This window comes from Hyla sarda, chromosome 9 (assembly GCF_029499605.1).
Source record: "Hyla sarda isolate aHylSar1 chromosome 9, aHylSar1.hap1, whole genome shotgun sequence".
In the NCBI taxonomy this organism is placed as follows: domain Eukaryota; kingdom Metazoa; phylum Chordata; class Amphibia; order Anura; family Hylidae; genus Hyla; species Hyla sarda.
This window is the reverse complement of record NC_079197.1, coordinates 58,726,858-58,746,373: the sequence shown is the minus strand read 5'-3', so window position 1 is coordinate 58,746,373 and position 19,516 is coordinate 58,726,858. Positions and strand designations below refer to the sequence as shown.

Sequence of the window (19,516 nt, the reverse complement as noted above, 5' to 3'; positions counted from 1 at the left end):
GCAAGGTGCTTGCTGATCGGCTGAAGGTTATCATCGGACAGATCATCCACTCAGATCAGACCTGTGACATTCCTATTTGTAGAATCGCAGACAGCCTGGCCCTCATCAGAGACACTGTGCAATACTTCAAAGACCCCCGTGTGTCCACAGCCCTAGTTAGTCTTGATCAGGAAAAAGCCTTTGATTGCGTTTCGCATGTGTTCATAGACAGGGAGGTGCTGAGGTTTGGTCTGGGGGAAATGTTCTGCTCTTATGTTGACTTGATGTAACTTGATATTTTCAGCACAGTGTTTGTGAACAGCTGTCTACTTTCCAGTGCTCTCTGGGGTCAGGTCACCATTTTTTTTTTTGTGTTCTAGAACTCCTCGTAGAGTCGGCAGAATCCAAAGATCAGAGGGATCACCGTATCAGACCGTCAAACGTGCTTGCTGTACATGGACATTGTGACAGTATTCCGGGCAGAGCAGCGTATAGTGATGGCCCTTTGTCCAGGCCGGCAAAGAATTCGGCCAGGCTTCAGGAGCGGAAAGTCGGAGGCCATGCTCTTCAGGGAGTGGGCTCTGATCTCCAGCGACCCGTTCCACTCCTCCATCCAACCAAATGTTATCAAGATCTTGGGAGTCTGGTTCGGGAAGGAAGGAGCAGGTCAATTCAAAGATTGGATTTTGGAGCATTCGACAACTCACCATGGAGGGAAAGACTCTGGTGCTGCATATAGAGATTTTTCCCGTACTCCAATACACCGAACAAACCTGGCCCTCACATACACTGTATGACGGGCCATTATCAGGAGTGTATTTTTTGCTTCATTTGGGGGCTCCAAAATGGACAGAGTAAAACGGACACAGTCATGTACAAGGAGCCACACAAAGGGGGGAGGGGCGGGGGGGGGGGGGGGGGGGAAGAGGATTCAGATACCCCCACTCTTCTGCAGGCCTTCTTTGTGTGTGACACTGTTTGCAACAGAAGGTGGCTTTGTGGGCGGGTCCATGTCTCATTTCTCTTGCTGGGATGGGAAAAATGGGACAACTCCCAATGGTTTGCGCTTGTGAACAGCAATCCAAGTCTGACCACAGATTTTCAATTGGATTGAGATCTGGGCTTTGACTAGGCCATGCCAACACATTTACACGTTTCCCCTTAAAACCACCCAAGTGTTGCTTCAACAGTGTGTTTGGGGTCATTGTCCTGCTGGAAGGTCAACCTCCATCCTAGCCTCAAATCATGCACAGAGTGGTACAGGTTTTGCTCAAGAATATCCCTGTATTTAGCACCATCCATCTTTTCCTCAACTCTGACCAGTTTCCCAGTCCCGGCTGCTAAAAAAACATCACCACAGTATTATGCTGCCACCACCATGTTTCACTGTGGGGATGTGATGGGTTTGTCTTTTTGTTTTTTTAGCTGAAAGTAAATTTATTCTGGCCACTCTGCCCTAAAGCCCAAGTCTATGGAGCGCACGGCTTATTGTATGTACAGATACTCCAGTTTCTGCTGTGGAACTCTGCAGCTCCTCCAGGGTTACCTTAGGTCTCTGTGCTGCCTCTCTGATTAATGCCCCCCTTGCCCAGTCCGTGAGTTTTGGTGGGCGGCTGTCTCTAGGCAGGTTTGCTGTTGTGCCATGTTCTTTCCATTTGGTTATGATAGATTTGCTGGTGCTCCTGGGGATAAGATTTGGATATTTTTTTTTTTTTTTTTTAAACCCTGTACTTAACATTATCCCTTACTTGTTTCAAAAGTTTCTTGGTATTCATGGCAGCATTTGGTTACTGATGCCTCTTGCTTAGGTGTTGCAGCCTCTGGGGCCTTTCAAAAAAGGTGTGTATATGTAATGACCAATCATGAAACACTTAGATTGCACACAGATTGACATCATTTGACTAATTATGTGACTTCTGAAGGTAATTGGTTGTGCCAGAGCTTTTTATGGGCTTCCTAACAAAGGGTGTGAATACATATGCACATGCCAATTTTCTGTTTTCTATTTCTAAACAATAGTTTTACTTATATATTTTTCTCTTTTCACTACACCAACTTAGACTATTGTGTCCTGATCCATTACAAAATTCAGATTAACAAAAACTTGAACGTAAGGCTGTAATGTACCAAAATACGGAAAAGTCAAGGGGGTGAATACTTTTGCAAGACACTGTAAATCTCATTTCAGATTCAAATTATCTGCTAATCCTAAAGCCACATCCCCACATACTGGTGAACACATGCATTCAATTTTTATGGGGGTCTGGTTTTGGCTACATGCGTACACTGGCATGTGTTTTTTATTCATTTTTCCAACTCATATGCAATACTGATAATTTATTAAGTATATTTTTTTTTTATTCTTGATAGGTTGATTTGGTTCTTAATCAACTTTTAGGATGGGTTTGAAAATCTGAAGTAGTTTTCAGTCAAATGTATGCAGAAATATAGAAGTTCACTAATTTTTTTAAAAACACTATTTGTGCAAAGGCTGCATGCATGTGATTACTATGGGTAGTTAAAAGGGTACTCCACTGGAAGTCTTTTTTTTAAATCAAGTTGTGCAAGAAAGTTACAGATTTGTAAATTACTTCTGTTTAAAAATTGTAATCCTTCCAGTACTTATCAGCTGATGTGTACTACAGAGGAAATTCTTTTCTTTTTAAATTTCTTTTCTGCCTGATCACAGTGCTCTCTGCCGATACCTCTGTCCGTGTCAGGAACTGTCCAGAGTAGAAGCAAATCCTCATAGCAAACCAAACAGCAGAGAGCACTGTGGCCAGACAGAAAATAAATTCAAAAAGAAAAAAACTTCCTGTGGAGTATACAGCAGCTAAGTACTGGAAGGATTAGGATTTTATAATAGAAGTAATTTACAAATCTGTTTAATTTTCTGGCACCAGTTGATTTAAAAGAAAATGTTTTCCAGTGGAGTACCGCTTTAAGTCTAGAGTGTTTTCATGGAACATGAGTTTCATGGACAAGCGCTGCTGCCACATGTAAGAGTGCCCTTAATGTTTCTGGAGATATCTATTCTGCAGATAATCAAGCGAACTTTGTAATAAAGGAAACAGAAACTACTAAAAAAAGTCCTCCAAATCAAAAGTTGGCAGCATGTGTAGGGTTTAACATTGTGCATACTAGTAGTTACTGAAAGTTGTACACGTTCATTGTCTTACCTCTTCTGATCCAGTTTTACCCTTTCCATTTCTCTATGTAATGTGGTGATCTGGCAACAAAGTAGTTAGCTATTAGATGGCTACAAAGGATATCAAACATTGACAATAGCTTCTAAGGTGTTCATAGCTCACCCTTTCCCCATTGTGGATAAGTGTTCGGTCCCAGGCATTGACTTGTGTAGCCTGTTGTATAAAATGTTTTTCTTGATCCTCAAGCTCCAAACTCCATTTGTTAATAAGGGTCTCCAGTTGAGCATAGGTCATAACTGCAGGAGTACTACTGTAAGCAAAAACACATTACATGAGAGGACAACCACTGCACTGATAAACCATGTCTAATTCATTGTCTAAAAGTTCACATAGACAAAATTAAAGTGCATAATATATACACCAAACTATACCTGATCAAAACAACTAATCTTTTTTTTGTTATGCAACAAACACTAAATAGCAAAGAGCAGAAGCACAGTATCACATGGCATAAATGCACAGGGTACCATGTACTAAAAAGAGAATTACCAATTTATTGCAGTGAAAAACAGGCAAAAAAAAAAAAAGTCAACAGATGGTTGTGCGGTTCTTTATAATAGGACATATATTATATACTCAGGGGCTCTCAAGTGGGGCACTGTCCAAGAGACCATCACTAAAAGAGAAAAATGGGCTGAATATCATAGGACACAGGGAGCAAGCCTCAACCAGGAAACAGAAAGCACTGAAAAGGTGCACAAGGTAGTATGCAAAGAGGGATAGTATCAAAGTACCCAAAGAGAGAAAGAGCATATTCAGTTAAATGGTACATAGTATCTACAGAAGCAAGTCATGGCACCAGAGGTATATACCGGTAATAGTGTAGAACAGTGGTTCTCAACCTGGGGTACACAGCAGTTCTCCTGGGGAGTACACGTTAAAAAAACAAAAAATAAAAAAAAAAACGACATGTGGCGGCAGCCACTGTAATGCCTATTCATGCAAGATCTGGCAGAATACCTGGCCCAGACCTCACAAACAGGCATTACAGGCGTGTCCGGGGAGGTTGACAGGGAAGTGCACGAGCGAACCACACACGCAGAGACAAGTACAAAAGTCAGAGCTGATTGAAGCAGAATTTCTGTACTGCTAAGGACATTCTGCCAATAGAAGACAAGAATATGTATGGGTCAGTTTACAAGTCAATTATACAGAATTATCTGAAGCGGTCAATGCAAAGTTTAAAATGTCAATGCAGTACAGGGAACAGTGAGCTCACCAGGCTCCTTATATCTGAAAGCTGGCTGTCTGCAGCAGTCAGACTGTGTGTACTTTACACAGGATACAAATCTTCAGGGAGTCTTAACCCCTTAAAGGGGTACTTCCCTGGAACACATTCCCCTTAAAGGGGTACTTCCCTGGAACACATTCCCCTTAAAGGGGTACTTCCCTGGAACACATTCATTTAAATCAACAGGGGCCAGAAAGATAAGACAGATTTGTAAATTACTTCTATTTAAAAGGAAATTTGTCACCAGTGTGACCTGCACTAACCTGTTGGTAGCGACCGGTAGTGCAGGTGACGCTGGCAGGGATCCCCTGTAATGTCTTCCTTTAGTTTAGCTCTGGGCACCCAGCTTGGGGCAGAGCTTACTGACGTCACCACTGCTGTTCTCTCACAGCGAGACCCAGCAGAGAACAGCAGCAGCTTGGGGCATGGGCGGAGCTTAGTGACGTCACCACTGCTGCTACCTGCTGGGTCCCGCAGCAGTGACGTCAGTAAGCTCCGCCCGTGCCCCTAGTGTGTTGCCCAGAGTGAAGCTCACAGAAAAGATTACAGGAGATCCCCGCCACAAAACGGGACAAGGTAAGTACCGTTGTCACCTGCACTACCTGTCGGTACCGACAGCTTAGTGCAGGTGACACTGGGGACAGATTTCCTTTAAAAATCTTAATCTTTCCAGTACTTAGCTGTGGTATGCTCCACAGGAAGCTCTTCTCTTTTTGAATTTCCTTTATGTTTGACCACAGTGCTCTCTGCTGACACATCTGTCTATTTTAGGAACTGTCCAGAGCATGAGCGCTTTGCTATGGGAATTTGCTTGTACTCTGGACAGTTCCTGACATGGACAGAGTTGTTAGCAGAGAGCACTGTTGTCAGACAAAGGAAATGCAAAAAAAAAGAACTTCCTCTGGAACATACAGCAGCTGATAAGTACTGGAAGGGTTAAGATTTTTAAATAGAAGTAAGGGCTCGTTCACACAGCCGTCTGTCCCCGCAAATTTATGCCTGTTCTGCAATCCGTTTGATATTTTTTAAACGGGTTGCAAACGGTTGTAAAATAATCCCATTGGGATTTTTTTTACAATCCTTTTTCACCCGTTTGCACCCGTTTCCTTCCTGGTCCGTTTTTTTTTTTTTACGGGGAAAAAATGTTGCATGTTGTATTTTTTTTCTCCAGTCAAAAACAACGGCATGGAAACGGATATTAAAAATTTAACATTAAAGTCTATGGCAAACGGATAAGCATATAATGTCATCCATTTGCACCCAGTTTTTAATGTCCATTTTTCAACCGTTATTACTTCTGAGCATGCTCAGAAGGAAAGAAATCAGCAAACTCTTATTGTGCTGTGGGACTACTACTCCTTCCATCATGGAAAATACTTGTTTCCTTGATGGGAGTAGTAGTTTCTAGGTTGCTGGAGTCTGGGGAGGCTAGATTAGTGCTTGTACTACTACCCCCATCATGGAACAGCATCTGTACAGGGGCTGAGGAATTGATCGCACTGGGTCTCACGTCTGAGACCCCATGTGATCAAAAGTTATTAACCAGGGGAGTGGGTGGCATGGTCCGCGCATCGCAACCCTGCGATGTAGATCGTGTGTGTGTTTTACTTTCATTTTCAAATACCCCGCCTGGAGCCCTGAATGGCAAGCACCGAGGGGCCATTCAGGGCTCCTGCTGGGTTTTTAAGGTCATTATTACGAGGATTGCAATGTTGAACTACACTGCACTGCGTTCCCCCGGCTGCTCTAATGCACTGCAAGAGGGCAAGATCTATAGATAGCGCAGCAGTAGGCAATATATATAGCTAGCGCAGTGGGGGGCCAGACATATAGTGCAATATGTATAATGCCCCACCACCCCCGCTAGCTATGTATAATGCCCCCGCTGCGCTAGCTATGTATAATGCCCCCCAGCGAGCGCATACATAAATCCCTTGCAGCGATATCTGTGAATAGTATACTATCAGCAGCACATTCTGCTGCTGGCCGGGAAAGGCAGCACAATGCCGCCCACATCCCAGCCAGCAGATGTGCTGCTGATAGCATGCTATTCACAGATAGCGCTGTGAGGAACATATATGTATAGAAGCGCTGCAGGGGGACAGATATATAGTGATATATAACTGTCCCCCTGCAGCGCTTCTATACACATATGTCCCTCATAGCGCTATCTGTGAATAGCATGCTATCAGCAGCACATCTGCTGGCCGGGAAGCGGGCGGCATTGCGCTGCCTTTCCCGGCCAGCAGCATGATAGTATACTATTCACAGATAGCGCTGCAAGGGATTTATGTAAACGCAGCGGGGGGGGGGGGGGGGGGGGGGGGGGGGGGAATTGTACATAGCTAGCGCAGTGGGGGGGCATTATACATAGCTAGCGCAGCAGGGGGCATTATACCCCCCCCCCCACTGCCCTAGCTATGTATATTACCCACTGCTGCGCTAGCTATAGATCTTGCCCTCCTGCAGCGCATAAGGGCAGCCGGGGAACGCAGCGCAATGCTTCCCCGGCTGCCAGTGTAGTGAAACATTACAATCCTCGCTAATGACTTTAAAAACCCAGTTGAGAGCCCTGAATGGCCCCTCAGCCATTCAGGGCTCACAGCAGGATATTTAAAAATGTAAGTAAAACACGCACACGATCTACATCGCAGGGTTGTGGAGCATGCCGCCCGCTCCCCTGGTTAATAACTTCAGATCGCATCGGGTCTCAGAAGTTAGACCCGGTGTGATCAATCCCTTAGCCCCTGTACTACAACCCCCATCATGGAATATACTTTGTTCCATGATGGGGGTAGTAGTACAAGCACTAATCTAGCCTCCCAGCCGCCTGCAGACTCCCGCAGCCAGGGAACTACTACTCCCATCATGAAAAGAAGTCTGTTCCATGATGGGAGTAGTAGTAGTCCCGGCTGCAGGAGTCTGTAGACAGCCGATACTAACGGATCAAAAACTGATGCAAACGGTTGCCACTAAATAGCATCCCTTTGCATCAGTTTGCACCCGTTAATAGAATGGTCCGTTTTAGGAGGCAATAACGGACAAAATCTAGACGGGGGGACAACAGCTGTGTGAACTTAGCCTAATTTAAAAATCTGTAACTTTCTAGCACCAGTTGATTAAAAAAAATAATGATTCCAGTCGAGTATCCCTGACTCGGGGTTTTTGAGTTTTTGCACTTTTATTCTGCTTCACCTTTTCAAAATCATAACGCTTTCAGTTTTCCACCTACAGACCCATATGAGGGCTTGTTTTATGCGCTATCAATTTTACTTTATAATGACAGTCATCTTAGCGGAAAAAAACTACGGCGAAACAAAAACATTTGTGGGACAAAATTGAAAAAAATAAATAAATAAATAAAAATTAAATGATACCCAATTTATACAAGTTTGATTTTGTTTTACTACTGTATGAATATTAGTACATTTAAGAATGTCCTCTTCTGACTCCCATAACTAATTTTTCCGCATACGGATTTTTTTTACGTGTACACCATTGATTTAACATTATATTTTTATAGTTCACACATTTACGCAAGTGGCGATACCACATATATGTTTATATTTATTTACATTTTTTATGGGAAAAGGGGGGGGGGGGCGATTAAAACTTATTAGGGAAAGGGTTAAATCACATTTATAAACTTTTTTTCACACACACATTTATAGCAACCATAGGGGACTATAACATATAATCTTCTGATTGCAGACACTAATCAATGCTATGAAATAGGATAGTATTGCTCAGTGTTAACTCAGGCATGGAGCAATATACTGCTGATTGGACGCCGAGGAGGAAGGTAGCCTCTCAGCTAATCGGGACACCGCGGTTTTACCACAGTGATCCCGATCAGCCCGATTGAGCTGCCAGTAAGCATTTTCTTTTATTTTAGATGCGGCAATCAAAGTAAGGGGTTAATAACGGACATCACTGCGATCGGTGATGTCCAGTATTAGCCACGGGTCACGGCCGTTGATAGCTGTTGGGACCAACCCAATATGATGCAGGGTCAGCTTGTTACCCCGCGTCACAGCAGGGGATCGGGCGCACAGGTATGCCCTGCATCCTTAACGGGTTAAAGAAACATACCATTATTTACCTTCCCCTCATTTAACCTTTCCCTGGCAACAAGGACATGAGGTTATATAAATATAGGTCATACTACTGTTCAGTATACTGCTCTAAGCATCCCTTTGAGCTATGAACTACCACACTATAAGAAGTTTACAAGCATGAACAACATGGAGCACTGAAAGACACCAAGTCCTGCACTGCCCAAACCTGTCACCAAAGGAATAAATTATGTGGCAGAGGTTACAACATTTGTCCAGTTTATCTCTGTCTCTCTCTACCTCTAATATTTCTGTGGTATCCATCTATCTCTCTCAAATCCATCTATCCATCCAATCTACTCAAAGCTGCTGGTTGTTACTGGAAAGAAAACTGGTTGACAGGCATCGCTTGAACCAGATTAGAATGTAGGCTCACGATTTCTTCTCCCTACTAACTATGGACCTCCAGCTAATGTAAAACTATAACTCATAGCATGCCTAGACATCCATTAAGACTTTGTGCCTAGGGCAGCCTGAGTTGTAAATATGGCCCTGCCTATATTAAATAAAGGATTTAACTCAGGTGCAGGGAGTATGGTGGGATCTACGCCCAGGTGGCTTGTGACCACTTTTGGAGGAATGTGATGGTGCACTGTACTGTTAAATCGCTGAGCTTCATTTTGGTATCCGTTTACGTTCCTCCTCAGTTTCAGGTCTCTGTCCTTTAGCTGATTACAGATAAATTGGTGTCTTTCCCTTCAGACCCTGCGCTTTGTGTAGGAGACTTCAATGTGGTTCCTGATTCTCTGGTCGATTGCACCTCTGCTGCTGACCCAGGCTCCTCTGAGTTCTCTTCATGGCGACTGGCGTTGGGCCTCACTGACCTATGTAGATGGAAGTACCCGAATGAGTCCGTTTTTTTTCCCTCCACTCTGTGGCTCATAAGTTGTTTTCCAGAATTGACCTTGCCTTGGCGTCGGCAGATCTTCTCCCGGCGGTGAGAGACATTTCATACACCAGTAGAGGGATCTCAGACCACTCTGCCTTAGTTCTTACATTTAACTTTGGTCCCTGTCCTACCTCACGGATTTGGCGCATGCACCCTGGTTGGTTGCGGTCAGATGCTGTCTCAGAAGCTTTGGGGGAGTCCCACACTGACTACTGGGCACATAAAGCCTCTCACCCTTGTAATTTAGTACAGTGGGATGCCTATAAAGCCAAGGTGAGGGAGATTCGCATGGCCAGAGAGAGGGAGTTGCAGTCTGAGGTGTGGATTTTGGAGGCGGCCTTTGTTCAGGATCCCTCCCAGGAGGGTGAATAGGCTTGGGCCAAGGCACAGAGATCCCTTTTAATTATTCAACAGGATAGAATGCTGTTAATGTTGGCCACTCAGAAGGAGTCTCTTCGAGTGTGGGACAAGAATGGGAATCTTTTGGCTTACTTGGCGAGGACGAGCCGACCGGTGGCTTCTATTCCTTGTATCAAAAGATACGGATGGGCTCTTGGTGACGGATCCCTTTTACTATTCCCTGTACTCCTCTTGGTCTCGCCCTTGTCATAGTGAGCTTGTTTCTTTCTTGTGTGTTTAACCAATGTTAAACCCTTGTGTGTTTAACCCTTTCCTCTTAGTCACGTTTGGGTGACTGCCAAGTCACCAGAGGAAGTGGCACAGGTGATTCGTGACATTCCCCCTGGGCTGGAAGGGCTGGTCAGTGACTGGTATGGGATGAATGAAGAGAGGTTTGTACCCCTTTTACTGAAGTCATTTCATGCGGCCACAGAGGCAGGCTCTCTTCCAGGAGGCGCTGATTGTTGTGCTTCTCAAACCCGGAAAGGATCCTAACTTGCCTGACTCGTACAGACATGTTTCCCTCCTTAATGTTGGCCTTAAGCTGATGGCCCAGATTTTGGCGACCCGCCTCAATGGTGTCATAACCTCTATCATTCATCCTGAACAAATTGGGTTTATGCGGGTAGGGCCACAGACAATGTTGTTAAGTGCCTCCAGTTGAATATTGCTGCGGTTGGGGAGGGCCTTGCTTTGGGGTTTGTAGTGAGCCTGGATTTATACAAGGCGTGAAATCACTGGAATGGGGAGTGATGGATGCTGTTGGTTTCGGACCCGGATTCCGTTCCTGGGTGCATCTTTTATTTGGTAGTCATTGGGCTCGTATAAGCACTAATCTGGATGGGTCTGACTCCTTTCCCTTGGGTCGGGGGACAAGGCAGGGATGCCAGATGTCCCCCCTTCTCTTTGCACTTGCTGTTGAACCTCTTGCAGCGGCAAGCCTGGCAGCCCGTAATATTCATGATATTCCTAGGGGGTCTATCGTTGAGAAGGTTTCCCTTTATGCTGAGGACACCTTGGTCTACCTGGCGGATGCAGAGGGCTCCCTTCTTTCCGTAATAGGACTTGATAGGTTTGGCTCCTTTTCAGGCCTGCGGATCAATTGGGCCAAGTCTATGCGCTACTCTGAGATCCTTGTACTGGCAGGGCAAACCTCCTAGACTTGGTAGGGCTCTCCTTCAGGTGCCTAAACGACATGGCGGGTTGGCTGCTCATGATATGTATAATTACTTACATAGTTACATAGTTACATAGTTACATAGTTACATAGTTACATAGTTACATAGTTAGTACGGTCGAAAAAAGACATATGTCCATCAAGTTCAACCAGGGAATTAAGGGGTAGGGGTGTGGCGCGATATTGGGGAAGGGATGAGATTTTATATTTCTTCATAAGCATTAATCTTATTTTGTTCCAGGAATGTATCTAATCCTGTTTTAAAGCTGTTAATTGTTCCTGCTGTGACCAGTTCCTGAGGTAGACTGTTCCATAAGTTCACAGTTCTCATGGTAAAGAAGGCGTGTCGCCCCTTGAGACTAAACTTTTTCTTCTCCAGACGGAGGGAGTGCCCCCTCGTCCTTTGGGGGGGTTTAACCTGGAACAGTTTTTCTCCATATTTTTTGTATGGGCCATTAATATACTTATATACGTTTATCATATCCCCCCTTAAACGTCTCTTCTCAAGACTAAACAATTGTAACTCCTTTAATCGCTCCTCATAGCTAAGATGTTCCATTCCCCATATTAGTTTAGTCGCGCGTCTCTGCACCCTTTCCAACTCCGCAGTGTCCCTTTTATGGACAGGTGCCCAAAACTGAACAGCATATTCCAGGTAAGGCCGTACCAATGATTTATAAAGGGGGAGTATTATGTCCCTGTCCCTTGAGTCCATGCCTCTTTTGATACATGACAATATCCTGCCGGCTTTGGAAGCAGCAGCCTGACATTGCATGCTATTTTGTAGTCTGTGATCTACAAGTACACCCAGATCCTTCTCTACCAGTGACTCTGCCAGTTTAATCCCCCCTAAGACATACGATGCATGCAGGTTATTAGTACCCAGATGCATAACTTTACATTTATCCACATTGAACCTCATTTGCCAAGTGGATGCCCAGACACTTAGTCTATCCAAGTCATCTTGTAACCTATGCACATCCTCTATAGACTGTACTGTGCTACAAAGCTTGGTGTCATCTGCAAAGATAGAAACAGAGCTGTTAATACCATCCTCTATATCATTAATAAATAAATTAAACAACAGCGGGCCCAGTACAGAACCTTGGGGTACACCACTAATAACCGGGGACCAATCAGAGTACGAATCATTGACCACCACTCTCTGGGTACGATCCATGAGCCAGTGTTCAATCCAGTTACAAACTAAAATTTCCAAACCCAAAGACCTTAACTTACCTGTCAGACGTCTATGAGGGACAGTACTTTCTTGCTTCCCAGTTGGATTATGCAGCGTGGTGGATCTACCTGGATCTCTCATATGCAGCTACTGATCTCGCGGGTGCACTTATGGGTCCTATGAGGGCCTTACCAAAAGACTGTACAGGTACTCATCTGCCTTCTCTTATCCTGTCCCTATGCAGTCAGTGGCCAAGGTTTGGTCCGTGGTGTCTGGACAGTTTCCACAACCGCTGGTCTCACCTAGAGCACCCCTGTGGGGGAATCTTCACTTTCCACACCTACATGGACAGCATATTTGACTCTATGAGTTCCCCAGAAGCCAGCTCTCTGTAACTCATCTGTTTGGGAAGGATCAGGTTTTCTTGTCCTTTGGTCCCTTTACTTTACAAAAAGCAGGTTCTCATTTCAGACTGTTCTAATTTTCCCTTTCTGCAATGGCTGGCCGAGCTATTGGTGGAATTGTCGAAGTAAAAGATAATATACCTTATCAAGGAGTTGGAATATCTGGGCCCAGAGATGGGAGCAAGTTGGCAGGTTAATTGATGAATCCTTTTCCATGTAAAAGTGGTGTGTGTGGCTGGTGGTACTTTTGCACATCTTCTACATTTTTATTTCCTAGCAGGTACTCTTGTTGGGATACTGCCTAATTTTAAAAAGTCTATCATAATTAGGATCTTGGCAGGGTGGGCAGCGGGAGTTATTGTAGTGAAGACATTTTAGATTTAAAATAGTGTCCTGCTCATCTCTGCGCTGTAAAGGAGGGTGTTATATAACACATCAGAAGATAGCCTTAATCAAAAAACCAACAGTCAGGGGCTATGTTCAGAAATAGTGCCCAAAATCTTCTACATTCCACAGAGATGTATGAGGTGGGGTGGGAGCCAAGGAACTGCTGGGCATAGATATTAGTCTGACGAACATATGATTAGCAGATTCATAAAAAGAAAAGAAATCTATTTCTCTGAATCCCTCTGTATTAACTTGGACCCCTGAGGAGGCTGTAAAGTTGGGAACCTTAGGGGTGGGGTTGGTGGGTTTCTTTGTAGGTGGATTTAACCTTACAGCTCCCATGATTAATCTCTTTACTAAAGAGTTTTATGCCAGTTTGCAATTGAAAAAAAAAATTAAGAGAGGAGATTTGTTCCTTTACAGCGTTAGGGCTTAGGTTCTTATCTAGACATTTTTGAAGAAATTTGAGGATTAGAGGAATACGCTGTTCCGCCAGAGGATCTATGGAGTAGTCAGCAAAACATGGAAAGGCTTTATAAGTTCTCAGATATATTGTGGATGTGACATCCTTTCTGCTGGCTAAGTGTTTATCACTTAACCCCTTAAGGACTCAGGGTTTTTCCTTTTTTGCACTTTCGTTTTTTCCTCCTTACCTTTTAAAAATCATAACCCTTTCAATTTTCCACCTAAAAATCCATATTATGGCTTACTTTTTGCGTCGTCAATTCTACTTTGCAGTGACATTAGTTATTTTACCCAAAAATGCACGGCGAAACTGAAAAAAAAATAATTGTGCGACAAAATCGAAAAAAAACCCCATTTTGTAACTTTTGGGGGCTTCCGTTTCTATGCAGTGCATATTTCGGTAAAAATTACACCTTATTATTCTGTAGGTCCATACGGTTAAAATGATACCCTACTTATATAGGTTTGATTTTGTCGCACTTCTGGAAAAAATCATAACTACATGCAGGAAAATTTATACGTTTAAAAATGTCATCTTCTGACCCCTATAACTTTTTTAATTTTCCACGTACGGGGCGGTATGAGGACTCATTTTTTGCGCCGTGATCTGAAGTTTTTATGGGTATGATTTTTGTTTTGATCTGACTTTTTGATCACTTTTTATTCATTTTTTAATGTTATAAAAAGTGACCAAAATACGCTTTTTTGGACTTTGGAATTTTTTTTGCGCGTACGCCATTGACCGTACAGCTTAATTAATGATATATTTTTATAGTTCGGACATTTACGCACGCGGCGATACCACATATGTTTATTTATTTATTTTTTTACACTTTTTTTTATGGGAAAAGGGGGGTGATTCAAACTTTTATTAGGCAAGGGGTTAAATGACCTTTATTAACACTTTTTTTTTGCAGTGTTATAGGTCCCATAGGGACCTATAACACTGCACACACTGATCGCTCATCCTGATCACAGGCGTGTATTAACATGCCTGTGATCAGCTTTATCGGCGCTTGACTGCTCCTGCCTGGATCTCAGGCACGGAGCAGTCATTCATCGATCGGACACCGAGGAGGCAGGTAAGAGCCCTCCCGGTGTCCGATCAGCTGTTCGGGACGCCGCGATTTCACCGCGGCGGTCCCGAACAGCCCGACTGAGCAGCCGGGATACTTTCAGTTTCACTTTAGAAGCGGCGGTCAGCTTTGACCGCCGCTTCTAAAGGGTTAATACCGCACATCGCCGCGATCGGCGATGTGTGGTATTAGCCGCGGGTCCCGGCCGTTGATTAGCGCCGGGACCGACGCGATATGATGCGGGATCGCGGCGCGATCCCGCTTCATATCGCGGGAGCCGGCGCAGGACGTAAATATACGTCCTGCGTCGTTAAGGGGTTAATAATAAAACCCCCTTTTCCTCAAAATTACCCTTTCAGCATTCACGCTGTCAAGTGAAGATTAGGACTGTGGATTATAAACCAGACCTTATGATAACAGATTTTCTCTGTCCGGAGGAACCCAAGGTTAAAAAATAGATATTGTCCTTAACCCCTTAAGGACTCAGGGTTTTTCCGTTTTTGCACTTTCGTTTTTTCCTCCTTACCTTTAAAAAATCATAACCCTTTCAATTTTCCACCTAAAAATCCATATTATGGCTTATTTTTTGCGTCGCGAATTCTACTTTGCAGTGACATTAGTCATTTTACCCAAAAATGCACGGCGAAACGGAAAAAAAAATCATTGTGCGACAAAATCGAAAAAAAAACGCCATTTTGTAACTTTTGGGGGCTTCCGTTTCTACGCAGTGCATATTTCGGTAAAAATTACACCTTATCATTATTCTGTAGGTCCATACGGTTAAAATGATACCCTACTTATATAGGTTTGATTTTGTCGCACTTCTGGAAAAAATCATAACTACATGCAGGAAAATTTATACGTTTAAAAATGTCATCTTCTGACCCCTATAACTTTTTTATTTTTCCACGTACGGGGCGGTATGAGGACTCATTTTTTGCGCCGTGATCTGAAGTTTTTATTGGTATGATTTTTGTTTTGATCTGACTTTTTGATCACTTTTTATTCATTTTTTAATGTTATAAAAAGTTACCAAAATACGCTTTTTTGGACTTTGGAATTTTTTTGCGCGTACGCCATTGACCGTACGGCTTAATTAATGATATATTTTTATAGTTCGGACATTTACGCACGCGGCGATACCACATATGTTTATTATTATTTTTTTTTACACTGTTTTATTTTTCTTATGGGAAAAGGGGGGTGATTCAAACTTTTATTAGGGAAGGGGTTAAATGACCTTTATTAACACTTTTTTTTTACTTTTTTTTGCAGTGTTATAGGTCCCATAGGGACCTATAACACTGCACACACTGATCTCCTATGCTGATCACAGGCGTGTATTAACACGCCTGTGATCAGCATTATCGGCGCTTGACTGCTCCTGCCTGGATCTCAGGCACGGAGCAGTCATTCGTCGATCGGACACCGAGGAGGCAGGTAAGAGCCCTCCCGGTGTCCGATCAGCTGTTCGGGACGCCGCGATTTCACCGCGGCGGTCCCGAACAGCCCGACTGAGCAGCCGGGATACTTTCAGTTTCACTTTAGAAGCGGCGGTCAGCTTTGACCGCCGCTTCTAAAGGGTTAATACCGCACATCGCCGCGATCGGCGATGTGTGGTATTAGCCGCGGGTCCCGGCCGTTGATTAGCGGCGGGACCCACGCGATATGATGCGGGATCGCGGCGCGATCCCGCTTCATATCGCGGGAGCCGGCGCAGGACGTAAATATACGTCCTGCGTCGTTAAGGGGTTAAAGGGGTAGTCCAGTGGTGAAAAACTTATCCCCTATCCTAAGGATAGGGGATAAGTTTGAGATCGCGGGGGGTCCGACCGCTGGGGCCCCCTGCGATCTCTCTGTACGGGGCCCCGGCTCTCCGCCGAGATAGCGGGTGTCGACCCCCGCACGAGGCGGCGGCCGACACGCCCCCTCAATACATCTCTATGGCAGAGCCGGAGATTGCCGAAGGCAGCGCTTCGGCTCTGCCATAGAGTTGTATTGAGGGGGCGTGTCGGCCGCCGCCTCGTGCGGAGGTCGACACGCCCCCTTCCAGCGGGCTGTCGGGGCTCCATACAGGAGATCGCAGGGGGCCCCAGCGGTCGGACCCCCCGCGATCTGCAACTTATCCCCTATCCTTAGGATAGGGGATAAGTTGCTCACCACTGAATCACCACTGGACTACTCCTTTAATATTGTGAACCAAGGCCAGAAGGAAGCTATTAATTGGACCAATGCATGATCCTGTTTTACCTTCTTCAGGGTCCAAGGCATTAAACAAAGAGAGGGGGAAAAGCGTATGCTTTCTTCTGCAAAGGATTGAAAGAAGGAGTCGAGTGCTGGCAGTAATCTGAAGGATTCAGGGAGAAAAACCCTGTGACGCTTCAGTTTTTTTTTTTTTTTTAGAGAGGCACACAAATCTATTGATAGAAAAAATGTCTATTTGTTTAAAGGGTACCTCTCATAAAATAAACTTTTGATATATTTTAGATTAATGAATGTTGAATAACTTTCCAATAGCATGTTAATGAAAAATATGCTTCTTTCTATTGCATTTTTCCCGATCAGTCCTGTCAGCAAGCATTTCTGACTCATGCTGGAGTCCTAAACACTCAGAGCTGCCAGCCTGCTTTGTTCACAGCCAAACAGGCTGTGAACAAAGCAGGCTGGCAGCTCTGAGTGTTCTCCCTTGTGAACAAAGCAGACTGGCAGCTCGTAGTGTTTAGGACTCCAGCATGAGTCTGAATGCTTGCTGCCAGGACTGGTAGGGAGACCCCTAGTGGTCATTTCTTTAAAGTGGAAAATTAAATAGAAAGAAGCATATTTTTTAATAACATGCAATTGTAAAGTTATTCTGCATACATTAATCTATAATATATCAAAAGTTTTTTTGATGAGAGGTACCCTTTAAGGACCATTTCGACTGGTTTAATTGCACCTTGCTCAGAAAATCTGCAACCTTGTTTTCTTTTCCTTTTAAATGGATTGCTGAAAGGGAGGCCAGATGAGATTTAGGAAACAGCTGTGGTGTTGTCCGAGTAAATAACTACATCTTTCCCCTGAAGATGAGGAATAAAGTGGGAGATTGCATGAAGAACTGCAGAAAGCTCTTTATAATTTGATGATGAATGAAGCTGTAAAGGCGACCACCAATTTTGAAAAAGAGATTGGTTGAAGACCCCAAGGGCTGGAATCCGTGGTCACTGAAACTCTCCGCAATGGGAACCAAGGTATCCCTGAGAAATTTTTGCGGCTCAGCTACCATCTTAACATTCTGGCTTTTGAAGAAATGACAAATTTTTGGCTTAGAGACGAGACATGGCCATCCCAGTTGCTGATAATACACACTTGAAGCTCTCAGGATTTAAAGGGGTACTCTGCCCCTAGACATCTTATCCCCTATCCAAAGGATAGGGGATAAGATGTCAGATCGCCGGGGTCCCACTGCTGGGGACCCCGGGGATCGCTGCTGCAGCACCCCGCTATCATTACTGCGCAGAGCAAGATCGCTCTGCACATAATGACGGGCAATACAGGGGCCGGATCATCATTACGTCACGGCTCCGCCCCTCATGACATCGCGGCCCGCCCCGTCACTACAAGTCTATGGGAGGGGGCGTGGTGTTAGTCACGCCCCCTGCCATAGACTTGCATTAAGGGGACGGGCCGTGATGTCATGAGGGGCGGAGCCATGACGTTATGCTGCTCCGTCCCCTGTATCGCCCGTCATTACGCACAGAGCGAACTCGCTCTGTGCAGTAATGATGGCGGAGTGCCGCAGTGGCTGTAATAACTGCATTTTCTTTTAAGGGATCTGACACTATCCCCAAGGGAAGGAATTTGTCCAATCCCCAAGGGAAGGAATTTGTCCAGGGGAAAAGAGCTAAATTTTAGAATAAGGCCCCAACGAATTGTATTTAACGCCCAGGAGCTGGAAAAAAACGGACAGACTGCCCCCCACAGAAAGAATGGTGTCATTTCTGAGTGTCTTTGAACTGAAGTCTTTACTGGGGTTAAACAGGAACCTTTTCCCCTAGCTAGGGACTTCAAACTTCTTGTTATCATGGGGTCGATTATTCTGCCTTCTACCCTGTCTTCTGCCCCTAAAGGACTCAGAAGCTTTAGACTGGAGCAAAAAAACCTTAGCAGCTTTTTTATGATGTTACAATCATGGCTGTAAATGTTGGCACCCCTGAAATTTTTCAAGAAAATGAAGTATTTCTCACAGAAAAGGTTTGCAGTAACACATGTTTTGCTATACACCAGTTTATTCCTTTTGTGTGTATTGGAAGTAAACCAAAAAAGGGAGGGGAAAAAAGCTAATTGGACATAATGTCACCAAACTCCAACAATGGGCTGGACAAAATTATTGGCACCCTTAACTTAATATTTGGTTGCACACCCTTTGTAAAACATAACTGAAATAAGTCGCTTCCTATAACAATCAATCTTCTTACACCTCTCAGCCAGAATGTTGGACCACTCTTAATTTGCAAACTGCTCCAGGTCTCTCTTATTGGAAGGTAGGTAGAGGCAGAAGAAGAAAACCCTTTGGATGGTCCTGCTGTTCCAATAGAAGTAACGTCCAGACCAGGAATATTTTCAAACTGGAGTGGTTTAAGAAAATATATTTAAAAAACAAAAACAAAAAAGTACAATAAAAGAGGATGAGTTTCGGGGGGAGCCACCCCCTTCCTCAGATCAGTCCTGATCTGAGGAAGGGGGTAGCTCCCCTGGAACGTGTCATCTTTTATTGTACTATTTTTTATTTATATTTTCTTATATAAACCGCTCCAGTTGTTGAAAATATTCCTGTCTGGACGTTACTTCTGTTGGAACCGCAGCACCATCCAAAAGGTTTTCTTCTTCTGCCTCTACAGGATTGGATTACTCCTTTTTCCTGCAACCTTAGGCACAGCAGCAGTTCCTGGTTTCTTCAGCTACCGACTGTTGGGTTATATGCAAATTTTACATTCCCTCCAGGTGAGCGGCCATTACCTAAGGGCTC

The 19,516-nt window shown here is 44.3% G+C and overlaps 1 protein-coding gene across 3 annotated transcripts in view; it reads right to left on the bottom strand.

The window, feature by feature from the left end:
• The window catches only part of NUP62CL (nucleoporin 62 C-terminal like), a 160,887-nt gene that overhangs the window by 77,736 nt on the left and 63,635 nt on the right, over positions 1-19,516 (bottom strand). For 2 of the 3 annotated variants that reach the window (XM_056540848.1, XM_056540849.1), the window contains exons 7-8: positions 3,291-3,438; positions 3,159-3,208 (exon numbers count right to left, since the gene is read on the bottom strand). In XM_056540848.1, the coding sequence (XP_056396823.1) occupies positions 3,159-3,208; positions 3,291-3,438 (198 nt within the window). The remainder of the gene's footprint in view (positions 1-3,158; positions 3,209-3,290; positions 3,439-19,516) is intronic. The other variant, XM_056540850.1, reaches the window with a different exon arrangement.